Source organism: Syngnathus typhle, linkage group LG21 (assembly GCF_033458585.1).
Source record: "Syngnathus typhle isolate RoL2023-S1 ecotype Sweden linkage group LG21, RoL_Styp_1.0, whole genome shotgun sequence".
Taxonomy (NCBI): Eukaryota; Metazoa; Chordata; class Actinopteri; order Syngnathiformes; family Syngnathidae; genus Syngnathus; species Syngnathus typhle.
The window spans coordinates 5,583,706-5,609,578 of record NC_083758.1 but is presented as its reverse complement, the minus strand read 5'-3'; the positions used below and the strand labels follow the sequence as shown (position 1 = coordinate 5,609,578).

General features: G+C 44.1%; 5 protein-coding genes across 11 annotated transcripts in view; 2 read left to right on the top strand and 3 right to left on the bottom strand.

Annotated features, from left to right (window-relative positions):
• chst11 (carbohydrate (chondroitin 4) sulfotransferase 11) overlaps nt 1–284 on the bottom strand; it is a 29,573-nt gene extending 29,289 nt beyond the window's left edge. Inside the window, exon 1 of the mRNA XM_061268120.1 lies at nt 121–284. The gene's annotated coding sequence lies outside the window, so the exon portion shown is untranslated. The remainder of the gene's footprint in view (nt 1–120) is intronic.
• LOC133145053 (nuclear transcription factor Y subunit beta-like) lies at nt 134–3,089 on the top strand. Of its 2 annotated transcripts, none has more exons than XM_061268122.1 (7): nt 134–249; nt 1,094–1,184; nt 1,275–1,405; nt 1,483–1,680; nt 1,807–1,885; nt 1,987–2,066; nt 2,185–3,089. In XM_061268122.1, exons 2-7 carry the CDS (start codon nt 1,094–1,096, stop codon nt 2,215–2,217), a joined length of 612 nt encoding a protein of 203 aa, XP_061124106.1. In that variant the 5' UTR covers nt 134–249; the 3' UTR covers nt 2,218–3,089. The 2 variants fall into 2 exon arrangements, with proteins under 2 accessions (XP_061124106.1, XP_061124107.1); XM_061268123.1 differs by lacking the exon at nt 134–249 and adding an exon at nt 375–524.
• LOC133145049 (histidine ammonia-lyase-like) lies at nt 2,943–12,088 on the bottom strand. Of its 5 annotated transcripts, XM_061268114.1 has the most exons (22): nt 12,028–12,088; nt 9,415–9,485; nt 6,507–6,710; nt 6,368–6,419; nt 6,268–6,292; nt 6,124–6,198; nt 5,887–5,959; nt 5,751–5,817; nt 5,622–5,659; nt 5,421–5,546; nt 5,209–5,348; nt 5,097–5,144; nt 4,831–4,978; nt 4,638–4,733; nt 4,497–4,555; nt 4,331–4,411; nt 4,023–4,088; nt 3,747–3,912; nt 3,543–3,677; nt 3,370–3,478; nt 3,226–3,295; nt 2,943–3,166 (listed from the first exon to the last, which is right to left on the bottom strand). In XM_061268114.1, the coding sequence occupies exons 9-22, from the start codon at nt 5,656–5,658 to the stop codon at nt 3,110–3,112; spliced, it is 1,338 nt and encodes a 445-aa protein (XP_061124098.1). In that variant the 5' UTR covers nt 5,659; nt 5,751–5,817; nt 5,887–5,959; nt 6,124–6,198; nt 6,268–6,292; nt 6,368–6,419; nt 6,507–6,710; nt 9,415–9,485; nt 12,028–12,088; the 3' UTR covers nt 2,943–3,109. The 5 variants fall into 5 exon arrangements, with proteins under 5 accessions (XP_061124098.1, XP_061124095.1, XP_061124096.1 ...); XM_061268111.1 differs by lacking the exons at nt 9,415–9,485; nt 12,028–12,088 and having other exon boundaries at nt 6,507–6,922; XM_061268112.1 differs by lacking the exons at nt 9,415–9,485; nt 12,028–12,088 and having other exon boundaries at nt 3,256–3,295; nt 6,507–6,922.
• podxl (podocalyxin-like) lies at nt 10,224–17,416 on the top strand. The gene is made up of 8 exons (XM_061268116.1): nt 10,224–10,647; nt 14,627–15,175; nt 15,234–15,433; nt 15,508–15,531; nt 15,618–15,750; nt 15,819–15,862; nt 15,939–16,058; nt 16,139–17,416. The coding sequence occupies exons 1-8, from the start codon at nt 10,605–10,607 to the stop codon at nt 16,334–16,336; spliced, it is 1,311 nt and encodes a 436-aa protein (XP_061124100.1). The 5' UTR covers nt 10,224–10,604; the 3' UTR covers nt 16,337–17,416.
• A 50-nt stretch (nt 17,417–17,466) lies between these two features.
• mkln1 (muskelin 1, intracellular mediator containing kelch motifs) lies at nt 17,467–25,806 on the bottom strand. 2 transcript variants are annotated; one of them, XM_061268109.1, is made up of 18 exons: nt 25,662–25,806; nt 24,838–24,907; nt 24,538–24,680; nt 24,335–24,423; nt 24,132–24,241; nt 23,576–23,768; nt 23,382–23,498; nt 23,107–23,172; nt 22,501–22,613; nt 22,195–22,407; nt 21,911–22,132; nt 21,707–21,836; nt 20,641–20,788; nt 20,193–20,307; nt 19,939–20,078; nt 19,620–19,722; nt 19,454–19,508; nt 17,467–19,355 (listed from the first exon to the last, which is right to left on the bottom strand). In XM_061268109.1, exons 1-18 carry the CDS (start codon nt 25,739–25,741, stop codon nt 19,234–19,236), a joined length of 2,229 nt encoding a protein of 742 aa, XP_061124093.1. In that variant the 5' UTR covers nt 25,742–25,806; the 3' UTR covers nt 17,467–19,233. The 2 variants fall into 2 exon arrangements, with proteins under 2 accessions (XP_061124093.1, XP_061124094.1); XM_061268110.1 differs by having other exon boundaries at nt 23,421–23,498.
• Between the last annotated feature and the right edge of the window lie 67 nt (nt 25,807–25,873).

Genomic DNA, 25,873 nt, shown 5'->3' with positions numbered 1-25,873 from the left:
AATTATTACTAATAGGTTTGAGCCTATTAGGTTTTAATATAACCCTTTCGGTGGTGGTGATTTGGCCATAATTAAAGCGAATTTATAAGGAACGGATCTGCGACTGGTTCTTGAACGCACCGTAGCGCCCTACTGGTCAGAGCCGGTAACGCAGCTGTGGCTCCGCGCTGGGACTGGTCCTTTCGCAGCCATTTTCTGTCCAACCAAACAGCCGTCTCAGGAAGGTAACCAACCAGGGCTTCATTGCAGGTCTGTGTCTGGCTCCGGCCAATGATTGCTAACCGATTCCTCGTTAGCTCGAATGGAAATGTCCGTCGTCCGGCTCCTTTTTTTTTATTTTTCGTCCGTTCGTAAGGAAGTTATCTCCCTAGCGAAACTTTATAATTGTCGATTAATACGATTCGGGCCGCAGCCACGTTCCCCTCCGACAAAGAAACAGGGCCGACGCTTTCCGTAGTGTGGATGCAAAATGTCCATTTATGCAATGGACGCCGTATGCGTGAACAGCGGTTTAGCCATCGAAGGTAACAGAAAGCCGAATTGCTTGCTTCTTGTTTAATGGTGCATAACAACAACGTATTTTTAATCAGGCAAATTCCGCAAGATACTGGATTTTGGTGTTATCGGAAGCTAGTGAGCTAGCTGCTAGTTAGCATACCATAGCTATACATGTTATTTTGATGGGTCTTTTTTGGTGGGCTAGTTTTTTTTTGGATTGCAAAGCAAATGCAATATATTAAAGATTGCACGACAAATATTTAACCAATGGGGCGATATTTCTTAAGCGAAGGGTGCGGTTCGTTGACATTTGAATGCGTAATTTTAGGCGGGTACATCCGAATGACACATTTTCCCCAATTACTTCCCCCCCATAAATAACTGCTTGTAGCATTTGTAAAGTGAACGAATTATTGCTAAGTATTGACTTCAATCACTTCATTTAGTACAGCAGCACTGGAAATACGCAAGTTTGCAGAATACAAATATTGCAAGATAGTCTGACAACTGTCATATTTTTAATCCTATTTTGCATAGCCAGAATAACACTAAATAGATGCATCTACTAATAAACGGATTCGTGCCTGTTCCCCAGATGGATGGAGACGGTGCCACGACCGATGCCTCTCAGCTGGGCATGGCTGGGGAGTACATCCCATCCGCTCACTATGTGCTGCAGCAAGATGGTAATTGATGCTTTAACCCTTGTGATGGTACAATTTGCTATAACGGCATCTAAACAACAAAATATGCCCTTTTTTTCTTTTTCTTTTTAGAGGACCCAGATGAAAATATGAACGACCACGACGACGGTGGCGTGAAGGAGAATTACAGGGAGCAGGACATTTATCTTCCCATCGCCAACGTGGCTCGAATAATGAAGAACGCCGTCCCGCAAACTGGAAAGGTTCGTTCGCAGGCCTGCGATGCTTACTTAGGTCACATGCATCGGAACCCGACGCGACAATCCGTCTCCGTCTGCAGATTGCGAAGGACGCCAAGGAGTGCGTGCAGGAATGCGTGAGCGAGTTCATCAGCTTCATCACGAGCGAGGCGAGCGAGCGCTGCCACCAGGAGAAGCGCAAGACCATTAACGGCGAGGACATCCTGTTCGCCATGTCCACGCTGGGCTTCGACATGTACGTGGAGCCACTCAAGCTCTACTTGCAGAAGTTCCGAGAGGTGAGACATGAGTGGCGGTCTTAACAGCTTGCATATGTACTTATTACACATTTAAAATAAATTATTTTACTTGACCACTTGAATTACAATGCGTGAAAATAAATGGGCTATATTTCTATTCACCAGGCAATGAAAGGGGAGAAAGGCATGCCTGGTGTGTCTGTGGGCGAAAGCCTTGGGGAGGAGCTCACGGACGAGACCTTCAGTAAGCTGACTTTAATACTATATATTTATTTGGCTAGCCACCCTGATTGTTTTCAAAAGCAATTTCTGTTTAACAATTCTGTCATTTTCCACTCTTTGCAGCAAACCCTCTCCCAGCAGGAATTATAACAGCGGATGGTCAGCAGCAGAACGTCATGGTGTACACCACCTCGTATCAACAGGTAGGCAGAGACTCTTGACGGACATGTTTTCGGAAATATTGCATTGACTTGGTTGAATTTTACACTTGATGGCTTTCCATAGAGTCAACTCTGACCCCACTTATACTCTGTCGTGCAGATTCCCACCGTACAGCAGATACAGTTTTCATGACAAGGCCTCACCTTCAGCGTGAAGACCCGAGCTGCGCTCGCTGGATGAACGTCCGAACTTGGCGCGGATGGAAAAGAGGCCATCAAGGAGAAGGACCGGGTGCTTGCGTCCGCTGGGCACCCTCCATGTACAGACCAAATCACCTGTTGAGTAGAAAGTACCATCTTTATCTGAATAAAAGTCGCTCCAAAGTATAGGTCGCATTAGCCATAAAATGCACAATGTGAAAAAAACCCAAATACAAGTCGCATTTTGGGGGAAATTTATTCGACAAAATCCAACACCAAGAACAGACATGAACGAGCAACAACAGGCTAAACGATAGGTATGCTAACGTGACAAACACAAACGAAGAGCTGAGAACGGGCCTGACGTGACACACAGAGTTATTCAAACAACTATTACATACCACGTTTATAAAACCATCTGACGTCACTTGAAATTCAAATTACAGTAATCCCTTGCGACATGGCGGTTTCACTTTCTTTTTTAAATTTTTGAAAAAATTCACATAAAAGTTGCTCCTCAGTATAAATTACCCCCCCCCCCCCCCCCCAAACCATGAAAAAAAAAAAAACTCGTCTTATAGTCCGGAAATTACGGTAGTTTCTAGTCCCGCTTAATTTGCGTCACATGAACAAAGGTCCAGCTGTGTAGTTGTGTGGTACCAAATGTGTAGGATTTTTAACCAAACTTTCTGGACAAGTTGTTTTTCATTTGAAAGGTTTATCTTGATGTGATGTAATTAATGATCAATAGTGTGTCTGCTTTTGTTTTTTTTTTTCATTGGAATACGATCAGTTGTGATGTGTGTAAAGTTAACAGTATTTTTTATTTATAGAACAACCCTGCCCAATGAAATGGAACCTGTATATTTTTGTCCTCTTGTGTCTCATTCTTTCATCTTGTTTCGGTATTTGTCCATGTATGGTTGAATCTCAGCCCACACCTGCAAACAGTCACAAATTGATACTGTACGACTATTTTAAATAATCGGGGCACACTTGCCTTTTGCTGTCTGAGGAGTGTGTGAGCCACCTCGATATCATGGCTCATGATGCGATCTTTATCCCAAGCACTGGGGAGAAGACATCTGTTAGCATTAGCAGAACTTACGTGAAAATGTGTTGGTATCTCATTGAGAGCACACACCTGACGACAGAGCGGACAAGCCGGTAGACCCTCTCCAGAGGTGCAGTGGTCTCGAGTGGACGTAGGAACTCCAGAGCCTGACAGGCAGCCAGCAGCTCGATGGCCAACACTGAAGAAAATAAATTTTCTTACATAAAATTAAGGCATACGTGAGGGGGGAGGAGTTGCATGACCTTGCTCTACATGCTCCACGATTGTGAGAGCTTTGCGGGCAGCCCAGCCGCCCATGGACACGTGGTCTTCCGTGGCGGCACTGGTGGATAGGGAGTCAACGGAGGACGGGTGACACAGAGCCTTGGACTCGGAAACTACAAAAGAGTCCAACATTTTTAATATTTTGGTAATTGTATCGGAAAACAGACTGTACGGGGACGAACCCAAAGCAGCGGCGGTACAGTGTGCGATCATGAAGCCCGAGTTCAAGCCTCCATCTTGGACCAAGAAAGCCGGCAGCTCGCTGAGAGGCGGGTTCATCAGCCTTTCGATCCTCCTCTCGCTTAAATTGGCCAGCTCGTGCACACCGATGGCCAGGTAGTCCAGTGCCTGAACATAAATAGTTCTGCCTCATTGTATCCAACAACTCCCTTTCCACTTTCCTTGCCAACCCAAATAGGATTAGAATGGATGGATCATCATCTATCACATCATCGTACCTTAGCAGGATACTCTCCGTGGAAATTCCCTCCAGAAATGACCTCATTCATCTCAGCAAAGACCAGCTGAAGTCAAGTTGAGGACCCATCATGCAAGTTTGGCGTAATTGAGGGGGAGAAACACTTCCACCTTGTGGAGATATTGTGAATTACATCCAGACAGATTGAAAAGCAGGTTTTGAGGTCCGCACAAGAATATTATATCAATCGAAATACACAATATTAGAATAATACTTTTTTGAGTAATAATAATAGAATAAAGAACAATAAAAAAATATATCATTTCTAAAAATGTTCTTGAGGGATACAGGGTTGTCAGTGGCACTGTTCATCTCCGTTGAAATGATCATCTGGACAAACTTGATGGTGTCATTCACAATTCCATGAACCTGGAATGAGCAAAAGCGTGCAGCCAATCCAAAGAAAACCAACAGCGAATCGATAAAACGAGGAAAATGTCAAATGAAACCTTACCTGTGGGATGCAACGCAGTGTGTAGGCATCCTGGACACGGTTGCAGGATCTGTGACTTTCTTCAGCAAGATCATTGACTCAATCAGCATTTATTTATAGCACAATTGAAATATTTAATCACAGCCCTTTATAGCAATCCACCTGAAATCTGGGAAGGGAAAACGGGGGAGTCCAAAAGAGCGCACAGCCTCTCGGCCACTTCCTTCTGTCCAGGATGTGGTTTCACCGCATGTATGGCTGCAACACAGCAAAATATAAAGGGGATGAGAATAATAATTCATTTGATGATGTGTCTGGTGCGTGCTGCACTTTATCCCAGTCCGACCCGAGTTACCGGGATGGAAAGGTCGCACGCTTCCTCTCAGGGCCTCTAAAGTTAAAGCGGCGACGACATCAGCTTGTCTGGCGATGGCCAACGCCCGCTCCACAGCCTCCGCTCCCAGAGATGAGATCATCTGAGTGCCGTTGATCAGAGCTAAGCCCTAACGTCACAGATCACAAATTGAAATGACTATAAAGTGACTTTTTTTTTAGGCAGTTGTCAGAATTGCATGGGAATAAAATGAAAATATTTTTCAATAATACTCAAGGGATCCTTACCTCTTTTGGCTTCAGCACAAGAGGTTTGAGACCATGTCCTTCCAGCACCTGCAAAAATGAATGACCTGACATTTTCTGATTCTGGTTCTTACTTGAGGAAAGCCCAACTCACCGCCTTGGCCTGGGCCCAACCGCTTTGTGGCGACCACATTCTGCCCTCCCCCATCAAACCCAGCGCCAGGTGGGCCAGGGGGGCCAGGTCGCCGCTCGCCCCCAGCGTGCCTTTCTCTGGTACCCAGGACAGGCAGGATGCTGGAGCACACAAATGTTAAGATGAAAGAATTGATTTGCCAACTTCAGCATCATGTTTCGGCAAAAGCGTACCATTGAAAGCTTTGATGATGTCATCGAGTGTTTCCATGGAGATCCCGCTGTAGCCTTTAGCCAGGACATTGATCCTCTGCACCAGCAGCATCCGTGTTCTCTCCACGCTCAACGGGGAACCCACACCTTCGCACACAAACGCAAGTGAGATCGCTTGCTCATTGGAGGAATACTTTAGTGCGTCAAACTCAGGTTAGCTACCAGCACTGTGGGAGTGAATAAGATTCTCTTGCAACATCCTGCAAACAAACAAAAAAAAAAAATGGAACATCCTCAGGAACTATACTTGTGTTGATTCAATAAGTTCTTGCTCATGGATGTTTGACTTACACAAGTTGATCATTCGGTATGAGCGTGTGAGCAAATTTACCAAAGCCTGTGTTGACTCCATACACAACTGCAGATACATATAATGTGAGGATTTCAAAGTTTTTTTTTTTCCTTCTCTTAATACTGTACAAAATACCTTTTCCTTCCTTTAGAAAGCCATCAATCACTGCTCTGCATTTGATGACCCTGTCCACTGCTTCTGGGGTTAACTGAGGGGTAGGGAATGGAATAAAAATTCAAATGGAAACTAAAGAAAAAAATATAAATTTGCATCTAAATAAAAATATACAATGATTTTAGAGAAACTAAAAATTGTGGTGAAAACTGTAAAGCAATCTTGGTGAAAAGTAAATAATAAATGAATCAAACTCACCTTTACTTTGAACAAGCCTTGGCCTAAAGCCACCAGATCTGCTGTGGTCAGACTGTTGCCATCCAGAGAGAGGAACTACCAAGACCCACATCAAAAAAAGAAGATTTATTAAATTTATATAAATCAAAAGACAAGAGAACAAACCTCTGTGGGCTCCTGATAGTCTGGCCTATTTCAAAGCAAGTCAAAGAAGTAGAACGAGAAAACTGGATGGGAATATCTTTAAAAGGCATTGAAAGGATACACAGAGGTGGCCAGTGGAGAGAAACCAAGCTCGTCATCTTCATCCGCCAATACTTCGAAAAGACATGAAACAAAATAATTACTTTCCTTTTAGCACCCGAAGGTCAGCTCTCATCTCAATACGAGTTTAAGACACTGACTTAATTGAATAAAGTCGTTGTGGTCTAGAATGGCCGCCGCGCAGTCATCATGGTCCAGTAGCTCGCCTCCTCGACACCGGCGGACGACGAACTCCGACTCATCGCGTTCCAGATTTTTTCCCCTGCGATGGCGTTGCAGGGCCGCAGAGCCGAGTGACCGGATGGAGGGTGAGGGAACCCCGATGGGCACCCTAAACCAATCACCTCGAACACAGACAGACACGCAATGCATTGGAGCAAATCAATGGATGGGAGACAGACTGACTACTGGCTGACTGAACTGGGAATTTGTTGCAACTTTTCCTTTAAATGCCATCAGTGTCCAAACTGGTTGAATATTATACAACACATGCAGATGGATGACATATTAACATTGCACGATGGAAGTAACTCAAATGTCATATTTCCTGTTGCCCCCCAACCCCCCCCCCCCCCCCCACTGCAAGTGGATTGAAGTAACTTTAAATATTTGTCAGAATTGCTCTCGGTGGTCCTTCCTCCGTGCCCCTGGGCTGCAACCGCACTTCCTCCTATAGAACCGCAGGAACTGCCCTTCCAACATTTTGCTTGGGAAGCCTCTATTTGCAGCTTCCTGAGCCGCACCCATTCGAGGAATAAACGGCCCACTCTGGTGTCACCGCTGTCGGACGGGCAGAACCAGAACGTCTCTGCGCATCCAGAACTTCATTTCCTGTTCCTGCTTTTCAAACACATCAGTCCATCTCTCCGCTTGCAACCCCTCCCATCCATCCCCTTGTTGTATTTGCGTCAGGCTATAAATAACACGTGCCCGAGGTCAAGTTGTTACCACATTCATCCATGCGGGCAGACATAAACAAACCTTACCACCAAAGATTTGGAAATCACGGCAAATCGGTTTGAGAAAATTTTGCGTCAACAACTCCCGTCACATCGCCCGCGCAGAATAATATAGTTGTCCATTAACAATGTTACCGTCAGGCTAACCCAAGTTCAACTTTTTCTTCGGGTTAATTGAAAATCGTCGGCATGTGCACACTGACTACTAGTTAACACGCGGTTCAATGGTACAGGTTAATTTTGAACACCAAGTTAGAGTCTACCAATGCACATTTTTCTTCTAATTAAAAAAAAAAAACAGTTTGAAAAGAAGCGTTTTTTACGGAATGCAAATATATTTAATCTCAAAGGTATATACAACTAAATTGTACGTAAATTTATTGTACTGGATTAAAAAGAAAAATTAAGTGATTATTTGGTGTACCACAAGAGTCTATGTCCAATACCTTTCATTTCTGTCTTTTATTTATTTATTTTGTCATGTTAAAATTTCTAAAAAAGTAACAAGCCTATTTTGACAACATTTTAAAACATAAAATCTAACTGTGAACCGTCCCAAAAAATACTCGACGTCTGCTGTGGATCTCGCCAACAGTTTGCAGCGATAGCGCCAGCAGATAAGTCAGCTCTCTGTGAATCCTATCGGCCAAAGATAGAAGTATCACTCCGTCATTCTTTTCTATCTGGGGAAGGCGTACACACCTCCATCCTCACGTTCACCTTTGACCCCATCTACTGACGCGTGGCCTCCAAAAAGAGAGCCGACAGCAAAGCGCCTCAGTCAGAGTCGAGGGAAGCGCCATCTGCTTCAACCCAGAACTCCCTGACACAATTTTGTTTTCCACCCCCTCCCCTCAACACACGTGCGCACTCCTTAATGTTCCAGATGCCGCTCCGCTTGGTACCAGATAACAAGGTGTGGAGTGTTCTGCATCCAATCATTACACGGCGCGTCCTCCCACGCCGCACGCTGTAGCAAGTCTGACAACTGTTTACCGATTAAATATTTGTGATTCTCCTTGAACGAGAGCAAAACATCATACGTCCTTTCCAAAGTACCTTGAATGCAACTCCTCACCTTTAACCTAAAAGAACTCAAGTTAGCCATTTTGTACTTTTAGCTACGCTACAACGTTAGCATGTCCATTTGAAAGTCAAGTGTTGAGCCGATTGTTCCTCGAGGATTAAAGAGGTACTCTGGATGTATGGAGAGAAAAAGTGGCCACTCCAGTCTGAACTGCCTGCCTGGGGAAACTTTAGCGCAAAAGCTACAATTCGGCATCTCAAAGCATGTCAGGGAAGAATGGAAGCACCCGTCAGTGTTTGAGTGACGGGATGACAAACGACGGAAGGGAGCGAGGGAAGGATGTGTCACGTCGTTTCCGGAGAGAGTGAGCTTTGTGTCTCGTTTGAGTCGGAAGTATTTTCAAAAGATGCGACGCACGCAAAGCTGAAATGTCAACACAAATGACTGGAACCTTCTTTTATCAATCAATCTAGGTTGGTGAGGCAGGATAATAAACTGATTTGGGGGATACTGAAAAAAATGAAATGTCATCCTTTCCCCTTCGGTGGTGAGTAATCGCCGCGGATTTGTATATGCGTGCCGTGTTTATACACACACAAACTAGTGGCATCGGGCCCTGCCCTCTCATGTCCGGCGTTTGAATTCCTCACTTGTGAGCTCAGCCGCTCCATCCCGTCCAACTTTTCTGTCCTGCAGTCTAACAAACTGAGAGAGAGGGGGTGGGTGGGCACTGTACCCCCCTCAAATCCATCCTTCATTAGCCTCCACAATGACAGGAGCATTTTAAGAATGTGGTGCAAAGGCATCACCCCACCGAGGACTCCTCCAGATCTACGCCCCCCCCCTACTTCAACAAGCGTCTGGTGCTCATCAGCGCCTCTATCAGTGTTTGTGAAACGGTACCGATCGCTGGGTGGTAGCCGGGTAATCCCACTCGTAATTTAACCTAGCTTTTTTGGGGTTTCAATTTATGTTGAGCATCCATCAGGATTCAAATTCTTGGTTCATTATTGGGTTTGAGTGTTTTTAGTTTTAAAAGGAAAGCAATTGTGATTTACATACCTTTGAAATTGGTGAAGAGTGGATTTGAGAGTTTATTTTCCCCCCATGTTGTTTCATGTGCGTGTTGACGTCTGGGGAAAGAAGTAGCTTGGATAAGATCAGGGGTGTGGAAGTTTTCCTGGCCGTTTCCTGCCACTGCATCAGTTATTTAATAATGGCCGGCAGGAAAGTAAAGAAAGAGAGAGGAGGGAAAAAAAAAAAAAGGCTTCAAAGTATGACGTTTGAACAATTTGAGAAGAATTCACAATTGATGTTTCACTTTTGGTCCTTTTACGTGACATTTCGCAGGTAACGGAACGCTATGCTAAATTTGATACTAAAATGTGCTGAATTAAGTTTCAATTTTGAAGGCTAGACTTGTTTATATATATATATTTTGTTTTAGTGTGTTTATCTTATGGCTCCCCCTACAGTTGTGGAGTGTCATTACATTTTGAGACCAAGTTAACAAATTAACATTGTTTGAGGGACAAACATAGCTAATTTATTTTAGCATTTGAAAGTTACGTTTCATGACTTTATATTTTATTTGCTGTCATTGTTTTGTGCTATTTTTCATTATTGAATTCCAGTTTTACATGTCTATCTATTTTGTATGCTGATGATCCATTTTTGTGTTTCTACCCAAATGTCACGATCTGACAAAATGCTGACTTTCCCCTGCGATCAAACGCTCTGGTGAGACTTCACCCCTCGTCCTTGATGTCACGCACCATTTTAGGAGCGGAGGGCCTCATTGTCTCCCCATTTCCTTTGTTATTTAAAACGCCGAGCCGGGATTGGCCCGCCCGCGCTCTTGATAAGGGAGGCAAGGCATGCTTCGGGGATGGCAATGAGCAACGCTTTAGTGCAAGAGCGAGGGCCGCGTTGAGCACAATACCAGCCAGGATCGAAAGGGAGAGGGAGGGAGCAAGCGCAGCCAAGGAGACGGCAGAAAAACTCAACACCCCCCCCCCTCCTCCAAAATCTCCATCCCTGCAAAGAGGGCCCGGGACGCAAGCATGCACAAAAGCATTCTTGGCTTTAGCTTTTAAGGAAGAAAACACAAAAGGCCCGCACGGCACGGCGAGATCATTTACTTCCAATTGGAGGAGAAAGGCGTGAAGGCTCCAGTTTTCGCAAACTCGAAAACTCATCCGCTGCATGAATGATAGCGACATCTGGGAGAAGGAGAAGAACGCACAAATAGGATGGCAGCCACCATGAGGATCACGTGTTTGCTGCTATCGTTTAGTGAGTACACGAGTTTTTACTCTTCGGTGGGAAAAAAAAAAAGAATAAGAAATCGGAAGCGTAAAAGAAGCAACAGGTGTGCTCAAGTGGGATGCTCACGGAGTCATTTTGGGGTCACCAATTTAAAAAGTTAGTTTGAATACTAGCATTTCTTATAACTTTGTTCTTACAGCATCATCAGCGCTTGTTTTAATTTTTCAAAGTTTAAATTAAAAAAAATACTAAAATATAATATATGTAAGTTTATTAAAATTCCATTCATTTACATTAACATTAAATTATTGAAAGTTATGTTGAATTATTACAGTTGCGTGTATTTCTCTACATTAAAACAGACATTAACAATACAACTAATCGACATTTTTTTCAAAACAAACTTGTTAAATTATTATAAAATGATCAATTACATTACAATTAATTTGTTACATTTAATTAAAAAAATTTGAAATATTATTTCAAATGTATTGAATATAAAAATGAAATGATTGAAATGAAGGGGTTAAAAAAAAAAAGAACCAGCCTTTTTATCCGTCTTCATGTTGGCGCTATGCAATCAGTACCAAGGTCGTTGTAATCATATCTGAAAGTAGGACTAAGAGCTGAAACATCTGCCCCCGCAACCCCCCCCCCCCGCTCCAAGTGAAGGGCTTCTCACCACACACACAAACATCTTGAATAATGAAGTGGACCCATGACCTCCCTCCCTGGCGGCAAGTAAAGAGATTTTCTTCAATTATGCACCTGCCTCAGCCACCGCATTACGAGAATTCAAATGCGAGCTTTTATTTTTCCGCCCTGGGAAAAGCAACGTGTGTGTGACACAGCCCTCCCCTTGATAGAAAACCCGTCAGCACAATACAAACACCTAAAAATAGAAAGAAGTGTGTGAACATACATGGCTGTGTGCGTATTTGTTTGTTTGTTTTTAAGGGGGGGATCATACACTAACTCCTAAACCGGGAATGGAAATACAAAATTCAAAATACCATACCGAAACTTATAAAATAAATAAAATGACATCTTATAAACTATAAAAAAATATAATAATTAAAAAATAAAAGAATAATAAAAACTTAAATTATATTATTACAAGGATTTTTATATACCCTGGTTTATCAAATACAATTAATAAAAAAAAAGAAAAAGAGAAATGTTTCTTATCAGGGCTTATGACTTTTGCATTATTTTGGATTATTAACATCGCCAACGAAATTGTAATATGTAGCAGGCATGGCAAATTCATTTTGAGTCCGCCAGGTTAAACCAGGAGTCAAAAGGTCACTTCCAAAGTAGTTAACCAAACTCTAGGGTGGGTTTTAGTCACTTTGACCTGATGCCATCATATGCTCACATTTAGTGTCAAAGCAACCTATGACTTACCTCCCAAAAAATACTTGAATCAAACGGCTGGATGTGGGCCGACAGGAAGAGGTCGCATCATTGGTTATCAGTCCTCACCAGGACTTCCTAACATCACGCAGACCATCTGTCCTCTCTGGGTTGTGACCAGTCCATTTCCTACAAGATAACAGACGCTCCAGGACACCAGGGTGCCGAGGGGGGAGACGCTGCCGGCTTTGGCACATTGCTTCGGTTGTCTTTGCTGGCCAGTAAGCATGGGAGAGAAGTGAGAACAATAGGTGGAGGGGGGGGAAATACTTTCGATCAACATCCTGGTTCCCAAGGAGGGTGTGGTAGCAGGAGATGGAAGAAGATTCTTTTCATATGGGCCTGGTGGAATTAAAAAAAAGTTAGTAAAAGTGTGACACAATTGCATAACATTTTATATTCATTTACTACTGGGAGTCAGTTACAAGAACATAATTGCGTTACCAGTACTACTACTTGCTTGTGTATGTTTTGCTTTTATTACCTCTGCCAAGGAAGTTGTAATACTTTATAGGCACGCTGGGACAATTGTAACCCCACTCAACCAAATATGGTTCCCTTTCTTTTGGACCTAATAAGGACAATAAGAGGGTGTATTAACCGAGACGTGCATTTTATCTCGGACTGAGTTTTGACTGCTCACGCAGGATGTCATCATTTATACATATCCCGACAGCGGTTTGACATTTCGTGACAGATCGCCTCCACACTGCGAGCCCACATTCTTCTCTTGAATGCCATGATGCTCTCCCAGGTGTCAGACATTCATCAAGCCCAGCGACTGGTACCGACCCGGACCTCCTCTGCACCGCATGGTGTCCGCCTTGTTTTCGTCCGTTTTCTTTTTTTTTTTATCTGGCTCGTCATAGCATTTCAACTCCCGGTTGCAACATCCATCAGAGCAGACTGTTCAAATTAGCTATGTTGATCAGATGAATACATTTATAGGTGGCATTTAAAGCTATCTTGATTCCCGTTTGACCCGTGACGACATTTCGAGGGGTGTAATAATGAACTTTGATCATTAACTTCCTCCGCAGCTTGTGTCAACACACATACCGGTCTGGTTTCCAAGGACGAGGAGTGTGTGGATAATGTGTGTGGCCGTCCATTTGCATTTGGCAGTTAAATTTACAGCGTCTCTTCATGTTCTCTCCTCTGGCCCTCCTCCCTTTCACTCGTCTCGCTCTTTATTCCCACCGACTACACTCCCGCCCCCCTCACCTCCTAACGGGACCCCTCCCTTATCCGGCTTCCACCCGGTGCCCCCTCACAAAGGCGGGCCGGGCTGAATTAGCTCTCTTGGTGTAACGAGGGATGTGGAATTGTCACACGGGCGCACGTGGGGGCTCTTTGTGCGAGGTGTCACCAAAGTAATGAGGAAGATTTGTCCCACTGGCTCTTTTTGGAGCTCATTGTTTTTGTGACCGGTTCAGGGCCGCAGTCCTTGGCAAACTACTAACTGGCCGGCAGACAAATACGCTCATAAATGTGTCCGATTTGTCGAGGGAATGTCTTCCTGAACAACTTAGCTGATTTTTACGCTTTTGGAGTCATGCTCTTGTCACCGTATTTAGCAACAAAGAGGTTGGAAATACACGGGAGGCCGTAAAATGTAACTAGCAAGTCTGAAAAGATCATTAAGGCTGAACTCAAGAAAAGAAAAAAAAAATCACTTAAAATGTGGGTGCCTTATTAGAGATAGAGCAGTTGAAAAAAAAAATGAGGGGGAGGTCAAATCAAACAGTAGGAGGGCAAAGCGTGTGAGAATACCCTTTGACCTCCCGTGACCTTCCGTCAAGCACCGCGGGTTCACTATAAAAATGTTATTCCCTCCGCCAAGCACGAAAGCGGAAAAGGCAGAACGCGGGTTAGCAGGATTTTAGTAAATAATTTGTTTCTCCTTTTAAAAACAACCTTTTTAACATGACTATCACACGAGAGGTTTTAGTGCCTTGAACTAGTAGCACCTTTGAACCATAGTGCAAGTGGATCTGATGACCCACAGGTGACCTACATCATGAGGAATGTGCGGGTGAGGTAAAAACAACCTCGGTGGAGATAGTGGCGGGAAAAGAAACAGATGCGGCAGTGACAGCTGAGGGTCAGGAGGACAAGAAAAATACATTCACTGAACAACCTTTCAATACATCCTGAAAAGTTGTTCAAATATTACGACATACCTCTTTGCTGGCAAGGTGATGACATCATCTCCGATAAATGCCTCGGCTAATTGTGCTGGTCATCGGTGGTTTTGCGTACGCGGGATATAACACAATAGATGGGCGGAGGTCACAATCCACAGGGGCAGTTGGAGCCAGACGCCATTGTAGTGCAGCCGAGGATTGTCCACTGTGCTGCACAAAACACACACACATGAAAAAGGTAGTGGTCTGCATAGGTGTGGTGTTTCCAAGTGGATTGTATTCAACATCCTGGCCTGGTCGCTAAAAATAGAGCGGCAGATGAAGATGGATAGCAATGGGCGTTTAAGGTTTATATTATTTATATTTTGACAATTGAATGTTCCTTTGTTTGTGGCTCCCACTGCCCATGTGATACGTTCTTCCTGGATTTTTTTTTTTTTTAGGTCTTTTATGTCACAACGCGCACGCAGACGACGCAAGTGCAACTATCGGAGTCACCGTAACGAAGGATGCGCACACACAAGGGATGACTGTTCCGCCCACCAAAGCGCCAACCATTGCCAGCATAACTACAATTCAGGCTGTAGTCGATCCCGTTACTCAAAAACTACACACTTTAGCGCCGACGAAGAGCGACAAAGTTAAGGTGACGCAGGCCCCGACGATTCCACCGGTGGTCCCCTTACTTCCCGTCGCGACGACGGTCGCTCCCAAGGTCACGCCAGCCCCGACGCAAGCGCAAACAAAGGTTGCTACGGCCGCCTCCAGTGCGCCACCTACTGTCGGGAAAGCTACCCCTGCCTCGGTTATAACGACAAAAGCCAGCCTGACGGTCGCGACGACGGGCGCCACGCAAGCCCCCGCACCGACCCAAAACGTCATCACGGTCACGCCGACGGGTAAAGTGCCCACGGATGGCACGACGGCGACGATTCAGCTGACCTTGGGCACCACCGTCATCCTCAAGACAACTCGAGGGGACGTCATAACAGGTGAGGTTTTTTTTTTCCATGCCCAATCACCAGTAAACATCCATTTTGATCCACTTAGCCGGAACCACTGCGACCAGCCTCCAACAGACTTCAGGGACGACCAAAGCAGCTGTGACGGAGCAGACCACCACGGGGTCTCCCATCCCGGCCTCAACTGCGACCTCCGCGGTCACAACCACAAGTGCGACCTCTGGCGCCACATCCTTCAAAAGAACCACAGTGACCACAGCCACTGGAGCTTATCCAAAGAAGTTTTCGGTAAGACGGGACAGTTAAGTACTTATTCAAAATAAAAATTGCTGACATACAATATTGTTTTTTTCATTGTCTAGTACTCGCTGAACAATGGACAAGAGGTAAGGGTCAATCTTCTGTTCTTAAATTCTAACAGTTTCTACTTCTATGTATCTCTTCACCGACTTTGCCAATTGTGCCCGTTTAGAAGGAGGAAGAAAAAGATCTGGTGGAAGTGTGCAAGCGCCTCATGGGCAACCTGAGGGATGGAAACTGCACCTTGACATGGCGCCACCATAAAGGCAAACTCATGTTCGACTGCGTGGAGATCAACGGCAAAGGTACGGCTGCCTGCTTCCATCCGACCGCAAACAAAAAGCATAAAATATATATTTTTTTGGTCGTACAGTGAAAACAGCCCTGGCGACTCAGTATTACGAGGAAATAATTAAGGTGGGTTGAAAGCTGATTCGGCACATTTATAAGCCACTAACGTTTACGTTGGATGATTCTTCTTGTCCGCATGAAGAAACCGACCGATAACAAAACCCTGATTGCCATTTTGGCTTCGTGCGGCGCTCTGCTGATTATGATCATCATCCTGGCCGTGTGTGCGTCCCACCACCGCAAGCCTTACAATGAAAACCAGGTACATTTGTTTTTAATGTATGCTAACAAGCAGCCTCCAAAAAAAAAAAACTTGATAGAACATCTTTGGAAACTCACCAGCAACACCTGACGGAGGAGCTGCACACGGTGGAGAACGGTTACCACGACAACCCCACACTGGAGGTGATGGAGGTGCAGCCGGAAATGCAGGAGAAGATGATGGCCCTCAACGGCGAGTTCAACAACGACGGCTGGATCGTGCCCATCGACAACATGCTCAAAGAGGTCATCCCCGAAGAGGAGGACACGCACCTGTAGGGAGCGCAAACCTGGCACGGATTAAACACACGACCACCGAGAAACCGGGACTGCGGAGTGGCTAACCGTACTGAACAGATTTGACGCCTGACTTCGACATATAACACGAGTGAAGTTACACAATGTGCCTTTACAAAATATTCAATGTATTCTTTGTACACACACACCAGCTTTTATAACCCAAAGCTCAGACACTGCAAGATATGAATAATTACATCCAAGTTGGATGCATTAAAAAAAATACAGTGGTGCCTTGAAATACCTTTTGACAACACATGTAGACAACATAAGCATGTTCATCATCAGCAAGGAAGGACAAATATCAGTGCTTCTTTGTGGAGTGATGTGTTTATATGAATATGCTGCCCCCTAGTGGCCAGGGTAAGCTGCATTGGCGTTTCCGTACATTTCTATGGAACAAATTTAACTTGTATCGCAAGGCACCATTGTATACAATTTCACAGGCCAGCTAAAAGCTTCTTATTGCCAAACGCTGTAAATATCTTATTAGTGTTTTTGTTGATGCTGGACTGTTCATTTGTTCAAATGTGCTCAAATGATTTCCTTCCCCATTAAGCCGATTAATATAGCGCAACTCCAGTAATCTCCTTTTATTGTTTATTTAATGTTTAGCAGATAATTGGTGTGTCCCTAAGAATGTTTATAATTGCCAGTATTGTATTAATAATTGAAACTGTACATATACCACAAAGCATTATTTCAAAACGTTATTTTTCAAACTCAGTTTCGATTATTATCCATCATTTCTACTAACAACCCGGGCTAAACTTAAGTCTCCGACATTGTCTCTCAGTCGAGAACAATCAATTGTGCTTACGTCCTTATTTAGACTTTGGTACCATCTTGTGAAATCTTAGGGTGTTTCAGAAAGAACACAAAATCAACGATGATCGTTGAATAGCGAACTGGTAATATACAGGGGATTTGTTATTTTAGTGTGTTCCTTTTATTTGTATTTATGTATTGTCTGCTGAAAAAGGTGAACAGGTGTCTGACACACTGGAAGTTGTAAATTGTTGTCACTATTTTTGTGCAAATAAAGATTTCTTTTTCCACAAATTGCTTTGTGAATAGCGGGAAAGAGAAGAAAGGAAACGCAAAAGTCAGAATATATGAAAACCTGAACAAAATACAATCTTTATTCATTATTTACATTACATACAATGCAATACTACAAGGCTTTCTACACATTCCACAGAGATCGGACAGTACCGCGCTTGGAACTACCCGGTTCCACTCAGGGTTCGAGATGGATGATCGTGTGGTTCAGCGAGGAGGAAATTAAACAATAATATTTGGCATCGCTTTCAAAGAAAAGGTGCTTTTGATTCCCCCCCCCCCCCCCCCTTCTCAGACACACGGCAACACACACAGCCTATTCCAACACAAAATTTGACCAGTGAAAACCAGTAAAAGAAGCTTATGGTGGAACCACCGGCTTCCCCTACTTGCGATAATGACGACAAGCCGTCAGTACGGTAAACAAATGCCATTTTTAGAATGGCCACACTGGAGTATGCAATGACGAGTCAGAAAATTACAAGAAAAAGTCTAAATATTGGGGGGGGGGGGGGATTTTTGGAGTGAGGAGAAAAGTCAAAACATTGACAGAATTTATTTTTTAATTATGCTTAATTCATTTACAAATCTTTAATCTGCTATAAATTTCCACTAAATATATATTTGAGGCAAAAATGACAAACAATTATTGTATCGTGACGATTTTCTTTTTCCAAATTGTTTTTGCTACAATGCTGAGAGACTAAATGCATGTACATCAATAACAAAGGGCATAGTTGATTAAAAAATGTGTAAACAATGGCCACGTCTTTTTTTTTTCGATCCAAAAATAAGGTAAAACCGCGGAAATTGGCCATCTTTGCACATGTTCCCTAACCGAGTCACATTAATCCCCCCCAGAAATCAATGAACATTACCGTTAATTCATTCAGTGCTTTTCTGTGCTACGATTCAACAAAAACACAAGATTGCACGTTTGTATTGCATACCTGCTTTTTACCAGATCATTTCAACGCGAACGCAACCGAGACGCCGATGCTAATGCGGCTAACACACACGCGCACACACACACACACATTAATGCAGCAGTTATATTATTGAGACTTTTTTTTTGACACTTGCAAATAAAAATATAATCGTGATTTTAATTTGTGCCCGTCCTTCTAATGCCGTGGTTCAACTAGTCAGAATTGCGTCATCCTTAAGAGAAATAAATCTTTCAATTTTTGAATTGAATGACGGTTATTTCCATTCGAGAGCAACCAAAACTAATAAGATGGTATCCAGCATACCATAACACTATGACTAAAAATCTATAGCTACAGCTAGACTAATCCTTTTAGGAAGAAAGAAAAGAAATAATCAGTGGACTCATGATAGGCGGCATACATAAAAAAAAATTGAGCCTAACTATTTTACTCGTCATCAGATTGGCCCTTCATCGCCATCTACTGCCTCTTAGTAGACATGGCAGAGGCCTCTGATTGCACAAACCATGTTCTACCGAGTCGTTCAAAACTGAAACTCAAAGAGAGGCAAGTTGGAACATGGTTAACCCAAAGTCTGGATGCAAATGACCGAGGCGAGAGGAAAAACAAAAAATTGACAGTTGGTCATCACTACACACACACGCGCACACACACTATTCCATTCTAGTGTAACACAGTGTTGGCTTGACGTGTCTCAGTTTCAGGGTGGCAGCAGCAGATTGTGACGTAAAAGGGACAAGATATTAGAAATAGAAAGTACCTGGTGTGTGGTCGGTCCCTCGTCCTCCTGTGTCTTTTGCATTTGTGTCCAGCGGGCGAGGTCGTGGCGTGTTGCAAGGCAGGGGAGGGGAGGGGGCAGCGGGTGGGCTAAAGCGTAATGAGGTCCACCAGGTTGCCCTTGGGCGGCGTCATGCTGTCGGGGAAGAAGTTGACCAGAGTGTCGAAGAGCTGAGTGCGCTGGGCGTACGTCTGGTCCACGTCTGAGAAACCTTGGGGGCGTTTAACAATACGATAACATTTAAAACTGTTGCGTAGCAAAAAAAAAACGTCAAAGGGCTAACGAGAAGAAATAAGTTTGGAGTTTTACCCAGGGGGATGAAGTCATTACTGGACTTGAACAGAGCTGAGGGCAGAAGCTGGAACTATAGCGCAACACGAATCGTCATGAATGATCTCAGGCAGGAACAAAGTATAACAGCAGCGTTCGGAGTGATCATGAAAGAAAATATCTGTCAAGAAGATAAATCCAGTACCTCTTTGGTCTCCTCGGGGTCTGTGTGGTCCACAGTGAGCGAGAGGTCATCCTGTAGGTATTTGAGTGCGCTCAGCGGCTCCGATTGGGCTTTTTCTTCAAACCTGGCCGGAACAAAATGACATTTGCGGTTCTCATAAATGGTCACTAGATGGCACCTGAATCCCTCAGCATCTGGTTTTCTCAACAGCAGAGCTGGGCAAGACCTTGCTGAAGGGCCACGTGATATTTTTAAGCTACTAAGTTAATGTAACAATGAATGAATCATTCTAATAAATAAATATAAAAGACATTTAGTAACCAATTACTTTGTAACAGACCTGTACTTCCTGATGAGATATCTGCAGTGGCGCAGCAGGTACTCCTTGGAGGGCCGACACAGTTTCAAGGACCAAAAGTCATCCAGACGCATTTTGGGAGAGCAAGACTTGCCTGGATTGCCGCCAAACAGATAATGCACCTGCAAACACAAACCAATGACTCTTTTGAATCTTGAAACAAAATTGCAGAACAGTAATGTTGTCAATATTTCCCACAAGCGTCGTGCGACGGTGCGTGGAAGGAAACGCCGAACCTTGTGCATCTCGTCGTAGACCAGCTGGTGAGCAAAGCGCGGACACGGCTCCTCCTCCTGCAGGACCTTGCTGGGGTTTTCCTTCACTGCCTGGTCGTTCTTATACACACACGACCTTGGGCACATCAAGAGGAAGCTCATTAGCATAAATGAAACTTGTGGAAAAAGCCCTAGTAGTTAAAATCCAACTAGGAAGATAAATAGGTATCATTTGTAAATCTCGGGAGGTGATAACAAATGACAACACACATGCTGAAAGATTAATGAGCGCATATCCGCTTAAAAAGTCTCGAATGGCCTCGGGGAGATCAAGAACAGCTAAAATCAATGTCCTGGAACATTGAGGACGGACTGTACTTTCCCAACCAGTGACTCAAAAACGGTGAGTGCAAATACAGGACACACACACACACACACAAATTCAGGGGGAGCTTTCTGCGTGCCCTACCAGTTGTTGCGGGCGATGTCATAGATCCAGAAGGAGTTGCGGACGTTCTCCTCGCGTTTATCTTTGTCCTTGCTGAGGCCCGACAGGACGTGGATCTCGTTGAGCTCAGGGTCGATGGTGGCCCTCTGGGTGAAGCCTGTCATTGGTACTTTGGGGGGGGGGGGGGGGGAGCAATAACACGACAACCATTACTCAATCTGGGATAAATGCTTTGAGCTATTTAAAAAACTAGGAGAGAGAAAAAATTCCAAAGCAGCAGAATTGGAGGCTCTGAAATAAGAAAACAACATAATAGCACGCCGCCATGGCAACAAGGCCAGACCGACTGGAGTGCGCAGAATGCAAATTCAGCCCGACTTTCATTTCCTCCCCGCCACCTCATTTGCGGTAAAAATCCCTCAGCTTGGCTCTTTTCACACGGGTCAATAAATAACGTTTCGCAACTGGTAAGACATCAAAACGAAAACTTTTACTATAATCGTATCGTTGAACCTTTTTGGAGAGCCCGCTAGTCATTTACATGTGGTTTAAAAAGCAGCACAAGCATGCTCACACAAGAGTTACACCGACTGTACTTTGGCAAAATATTCCTAAGTGCGGATAAAGGATTGCTTTGTTGACAGATATCAGCGGTGATGCTACGGCAGCGCTGCACATTCACTCACATGAGAGTGAGAGATTTACAAGACACAAAGAAGCAACTGTTTGTGCTGCCCGCTTCCTTCCTTCTAGTTGTTTTTATGCATTTGCACACTGTCATCTTTTAGGGGTCCAGATTGTCTTGTCCATTTGGGCTGGTTAAGACTGCGAGATCAGTCGATATTTGCAATTAATGAGAATTTGTCAGAATAACTTTTTTCTTTTTTGCTCCTGCTAACAAAATGGCAGTGACGAGAGATGAGCTCGTTTACAAAACCAATCAGTGGTGCCAAATTTGCAACTTTGATCCTGAGACTATTTTTCAAAAAAGAATCCCAACTTTTAAACCTTGCAGAGATCAACAACAACAAAAAAAAAAATCATAATATTTTTATTTAAAGACCATATTGGCCAACTCAACTCTTACCCATGCCCGAGTCCTTCTTGGTGCCATCAGATATAATCTCCACGTGGTCTCCGTCCACGTCGTAGCTGAAGAAATCATTGAGGTAGGTCTTAGATCTCTGACCCCCAAATACGTACAGACAGCGGTTTCTCTGAAAGGGGAGGGAGGAGAAACTGATTAAGACAACAAGCTCATCAGGGAGGATGAGTCAGTTTGCCGACTCACGGTGTGAAAGAGCATGCAGTGTCCGATACGCGACTGGATGTCCTCCGGGCCGGCGTTGCACGAATCTTCCCGCAGGAGGCTCCAGGTGGCCGCTTGGCATTGGTAGGCGTAAAGGCCGCTGAACTGAGGCTCGGACGTGCGGCTGTCCTCCACGCTGCCGTTGCACGTCAGTATCCGGCCGCCAAACGTGTAGATCATATGCTTCTCCGAGTCCATGCACATCTGTTTGGTTCGACGAAATTAGAAGATTTCTTCGGTGTGTTTTAGCCACCTTCGATGGTTACCTGATGGTCGAACACCAGCTTGGGCCCCCCGTCGGCCGCCGTGTCCTCGCTAAGCAGCGCCCACGTGTTGACGTCAATGTCGTAGCGGTAGAAGTCGCTCTTCAGGGACTTGCTGTTCCTGACGCTGGAGTCCAAGTAGCGGCCCAGCGTGTAGATCTGGCGCCTCTGGGAGTCGATGCACATCTTGTGGCAGGAACGAGCGCTTGGGCCGCTCTGCACGACAACACGGGGCTCATTAGTTTGGAAGGCGCTATTTCGCTCCACTGCTGTTGACATGCTTCCCAACTTGGAGCGTCGTGTGCTTACCTCTTTCTCTGTGTCCCGAGAGATGCAGACCCACTGGTTCTCCTGAACGCTGTAAGCCCAGAAGTCAGCAAGGTCCTGCGTGCCATCCCAGCCCCCGAACAGGTACACAGTCTCTGCAGGACACAAACGCTCCGTTCAACTCATCCTGTTGCATACTGTCATAATAACACCGAGTGATTTAAAGTCATGTGAACTGCTGCAAAAGTTTCCAAAGGAATAAACTCGGACTGCAAAATTGAAGGTTGGTTCTCAGTGGGAAATTTAAAATCGTTTATTTGAGGGAAAACAATAGTGGAATCCTTTTCAACGGCTCGAAAAGGAATGCTCTCTGAGCCGTCTCGCTTTTCAAAACATTTGAAAATCTAACTCGTGTAAACATCCTCGGGTAGAAAGGAGACAAAAGGTCAATGTTTGCCTTTCGGAAACAAAACCCTGTTCTTGGCTGGGCACACGATAATGCGTCACTCACTCGCTCGCACGCAGGGAAGTGCACATCAACCACCAGCTGACACAGAATCGTCCGATTAAAGTGGCAAGAGTCGCGCGGAGGAGGAAATGAGTGCCTTGCCCAGTTAAAACAGCCAAGACATAACCGTGCGCTCTCACCAGTCTGAACGTCGATGACCATTTGATGGCCTCCCCTCATCCCCGGCCTGTTGTCGTCACCATCGCCTGCGGAGAGCAGAGGAAGGCGGGTACAAAGGCGGCATGTGAGTATGGGATGTGGGGCGGAAAGTGGGAGGATGGCGTAGAATGGGATAGGAGGTTGAAGGTTCAGCCACACACACACACACAAAGGAAGACGACATTGTTTTAGCGTCAAAGCTTTGACATGATACTGAAATGTTTGGATAAGTCCAGCTTTTAATAGATGGCCTCACTGTTCACGTCGTCCCTGTTGATTTCTTGGGCGCTTGTACCTTTGTTGCATTTAGGGATGATCTGACTCCACCTGGGCTTGTACTCCTGCTGGCTGATATACTGGTTAAACAAACCGTCTATGGAGAGAGAAGTAGCATCAGCGCAAGCAAGAAGCCGACGGAAATAAGGACCCCCCCGAGATCGGGGGTCGAACCTCGAACGGCTTTGTCGATGAGGTCTTCGCAGGCGTCGAAATCGCCTTGCAGCACCAGCCGGTCGTGCAGGTGGGTGAGCATGGGGTGTTCGAGCGCTATGCGCGTCTTCTTCTGCAGTGACTCGAAGGCCTCCGTGTAGTTGTGCTGACGAAAGTGTTTCAGGCAAAGGCGGATGGCTTCCTGTTCTCTGTACTGCAATGACATTTAAAAAAAAAAAATAAAATAAAATAAAATAAAAGAAGGAAGGAAGGACACTTGAAACCCAAGGCCCACAATCTTTTGAATTAAAAGCAACTTTAGGTAAATGATATGATAATTCTTTCTTTGAACTGACACTACTTCAGCAGTGAAATTAGTTAAATATTCAGAAGTAGTAACTAGGCGAGACCAGCAGAGGGAGCTGGAGATTCAATCTGAGCTCATTTGTTGACTAAGGGAACGTAAAAGAATATAAAAAAAAAAACTAAAATATTTTCTGCACTCCACATAATTTGAGTGTCAACATTTTAAAGCGAAAAATGAAAAATAAGAATAAAATATTTGTCCACATCTTACCTTGCTGTACCAATTAAGGCAGGGCTGCACAACATCTGGATCCTCGATCCCGTGCAGCTCAATGTACCAGATGCTGAAGTTAAAACTCGGACCCCACGACATCAGAGGCACTGAGGGAGAGAGCGTAGAAAAATTTGCATGAACAAGCTTGAGAAAGTCAACATTAGAGTTGCATCCAAGCACACGGACGGACGGCTCCTTACCTATTTTGACAAATCTGCAGGGAAACATCTGCTCGTCAATCTTGTGCTTTGAGGTGAACGTTTCCTTGTTGTAATCGTTCTTAAGGCCACTGGCAAAGAAGAAGAAAAAAAGAAATAAAAAAAAAAAGAAATTTGTCTGCTCCCTGTAACCTTAAAAAAAAAAAAATCATATTAGCCAGTATTTGTAAGCCAATCAAGCTTACCTGGACAAAAGCTCGGTCATGTTTTCTTCGCTCATGCCACCGAACACCTTGAACTTCTTCAGGTTGCAGACGTGGGTTTTCTCATATTTGCCGAAGGTGATGCTCTGAACAATCGCTGGCCTCTCCAGTTTCAAGATTAAAAACTGCAAAAAACAAAGAGAGCATCCTCAATTTGGCTTTTGATGAGGAAAAAAAAAATCACGAGGTAAATGAGACATTGCAAGGACACATGAAGACATTGAAATTAAAACGGCTGATAATTAAATCAGCAAAGAACCAAGTGGACATCATTATGTTTACCTGTGGAGGGTAGTTGCTCTCAGATGACCACCTGGATGACTGATCATTAGGTTTGTCCACCAAAATGTTCCTTAAAAAAGCAACAAGACAATCAAGTTAAATATCAAAAATGCCGATATGGATTTATGGGGACGACAATCAAAAATTCAGTGCAGTGTTCAACCTGTGCATCACGGAATTTATTAGGTGGTACTTTAAGTAAACGTATGAGAAACACTGGCTAAGTTTATCTTGTGTTTTGAAAATGTTATTATCATGTTTCTATATATTTTTTTTTTAACATGTGCAAATCTGTCGCCTCTGAGATTTAGGAAGCAATAAGTTGACCAGACTCCTACATTTATACCATTGAAGTATACACTTTTGTAGAGTTTATTGGGATTTTTTGTTTACTCATGCATAATGGTGGTCCTGCGTGCTTATTTTACTGTTGTTAATTATGTCACGACTGATATTTATTGAAAATGCAGTCAGACACAAAAAATAAAAAGTATACAGGAAAGGATACACTGACACGATAATACCGTTGAAGCGATAGTCGTAATACAAATAATAAAGCAGAGGAAACTAATATTTGGCCTCGTGCTGTCATAGACTGATTATTAAATTCTCAGAGAAGACATTAAACTGACATTGAATATGATTTGGACCGAGAATCTGCCACAAATTATTCCCAAAAATACCGCTAGCATCGTTAGCCAATGCTAACTAGCCTGCATAATAAAACGAAGAGTAAGGCTAGCAAGCTAACTAAGTCAGCGCTCACAGCAATTCACAAGGGCTTATATGCACATAGCGGACAGACGAATATGGAAACTACTCACTCGGGTAAATACGTGGAAGAGTAAGAGCTCCATTTGAAAACGCTGAACGTGAGAACCCTGCTTTCTGGAACGACAGCCATCTTGTTGCAGGGGGGAGGGAAGGGGGAGAAAAAAAAAACAAGCAGGGGGGAGCGCTAAGCGCGTTAGCACTAAAAGACACACCGCACCTTTTTTACTTCAAATAATATGCAATATAACACCATATTCCCTAT

Bases quoted from the DNA above. Each gene is read 5' to 3' on its own strand.
- LOC133145053 (XM_061268122.1), top strand. From the start codon at position 1,094: ATGGATGGAGACGGTGCCACGACCGATGCCTCTCAGCTGGGCATGGCT. The intron at 1,406-1,482 runs GTTCGTTCGCAG...CTCCGTCTGCAG, and splicing joins CCGTCCCGCAAACTGGAAAG to ATTGCGAAGGACGCCAAGGA. The intron at 2,067-2,184 runs GTAGGCAGAGAC...TCTGTCGTGCAG, and splicing joins ACACCACCTCGTATCAACAG to ATTCCCACCGTACAGCAGAT.
- LOC133145049 (XM_061268111.1), bottom strand. From the start codon at position 6,738: ATGCATTGCGTGTCTGTCTGTGTTCGAGGTGATTGGTTTAGGGTGCCC. The intron at 6,199-6,267 runs GTTTGTTCTCTT...GGGTCTTGGTAG, and splicing joins ACTATCAGGAGCCCACAGAG to TTCCTCTCTCTGGATGGCAA. The intron at 3,678-3,746 runs GTTCGTCCCCGT...ACTCTTTTGTAG, and splicing joins CTGTACCGCCGCTGCTTTGG to TTTCCGAGTCCAAGGCTCTG.
- podxl (XM_061268116.1), top strand. From the start codon at position 10,605: ATGGCAGCCACCATGAGGATCACGTGTTTGCTGCTATCGTTTA. The intron at 15,176-15,233 runs GTGAGGTTTTTT...TGATCCACTTAG, and splicing joins TCGAGGGGACGTCATAACAG to CCGGAACCACTGCGACCAGC. The intron at 15,751-15,818 runs GTACGGCTGCCT...TTGGTCGTACAG, and splicing joins CGTGGAGATCAACGGCAAAG to TGAAAACAGCCCTGGCGACT.
- mkln1 (XM_061268109.1), bottom strand. From the start codon at position 25,741: ATGGCTGTCGTTCCAGAAAGCAGGGTTCTCACGTTCAGCGTTTTCAAA. The intron at 24,908-25,661 runs GTGAGTAGTTTC...TGCTTTTTTAAG, and splicing joins TCTTCCACGTATTTACCCGA to GAACATTTTGGTGGACAAAC. The intron at 23,173-23,381 runs GTGAGGCCATCT...TGCTCTCCGCAG, and splicing joins CAACAGGGACGACGTGAACA to GCGATGGTGACGACAACAGG.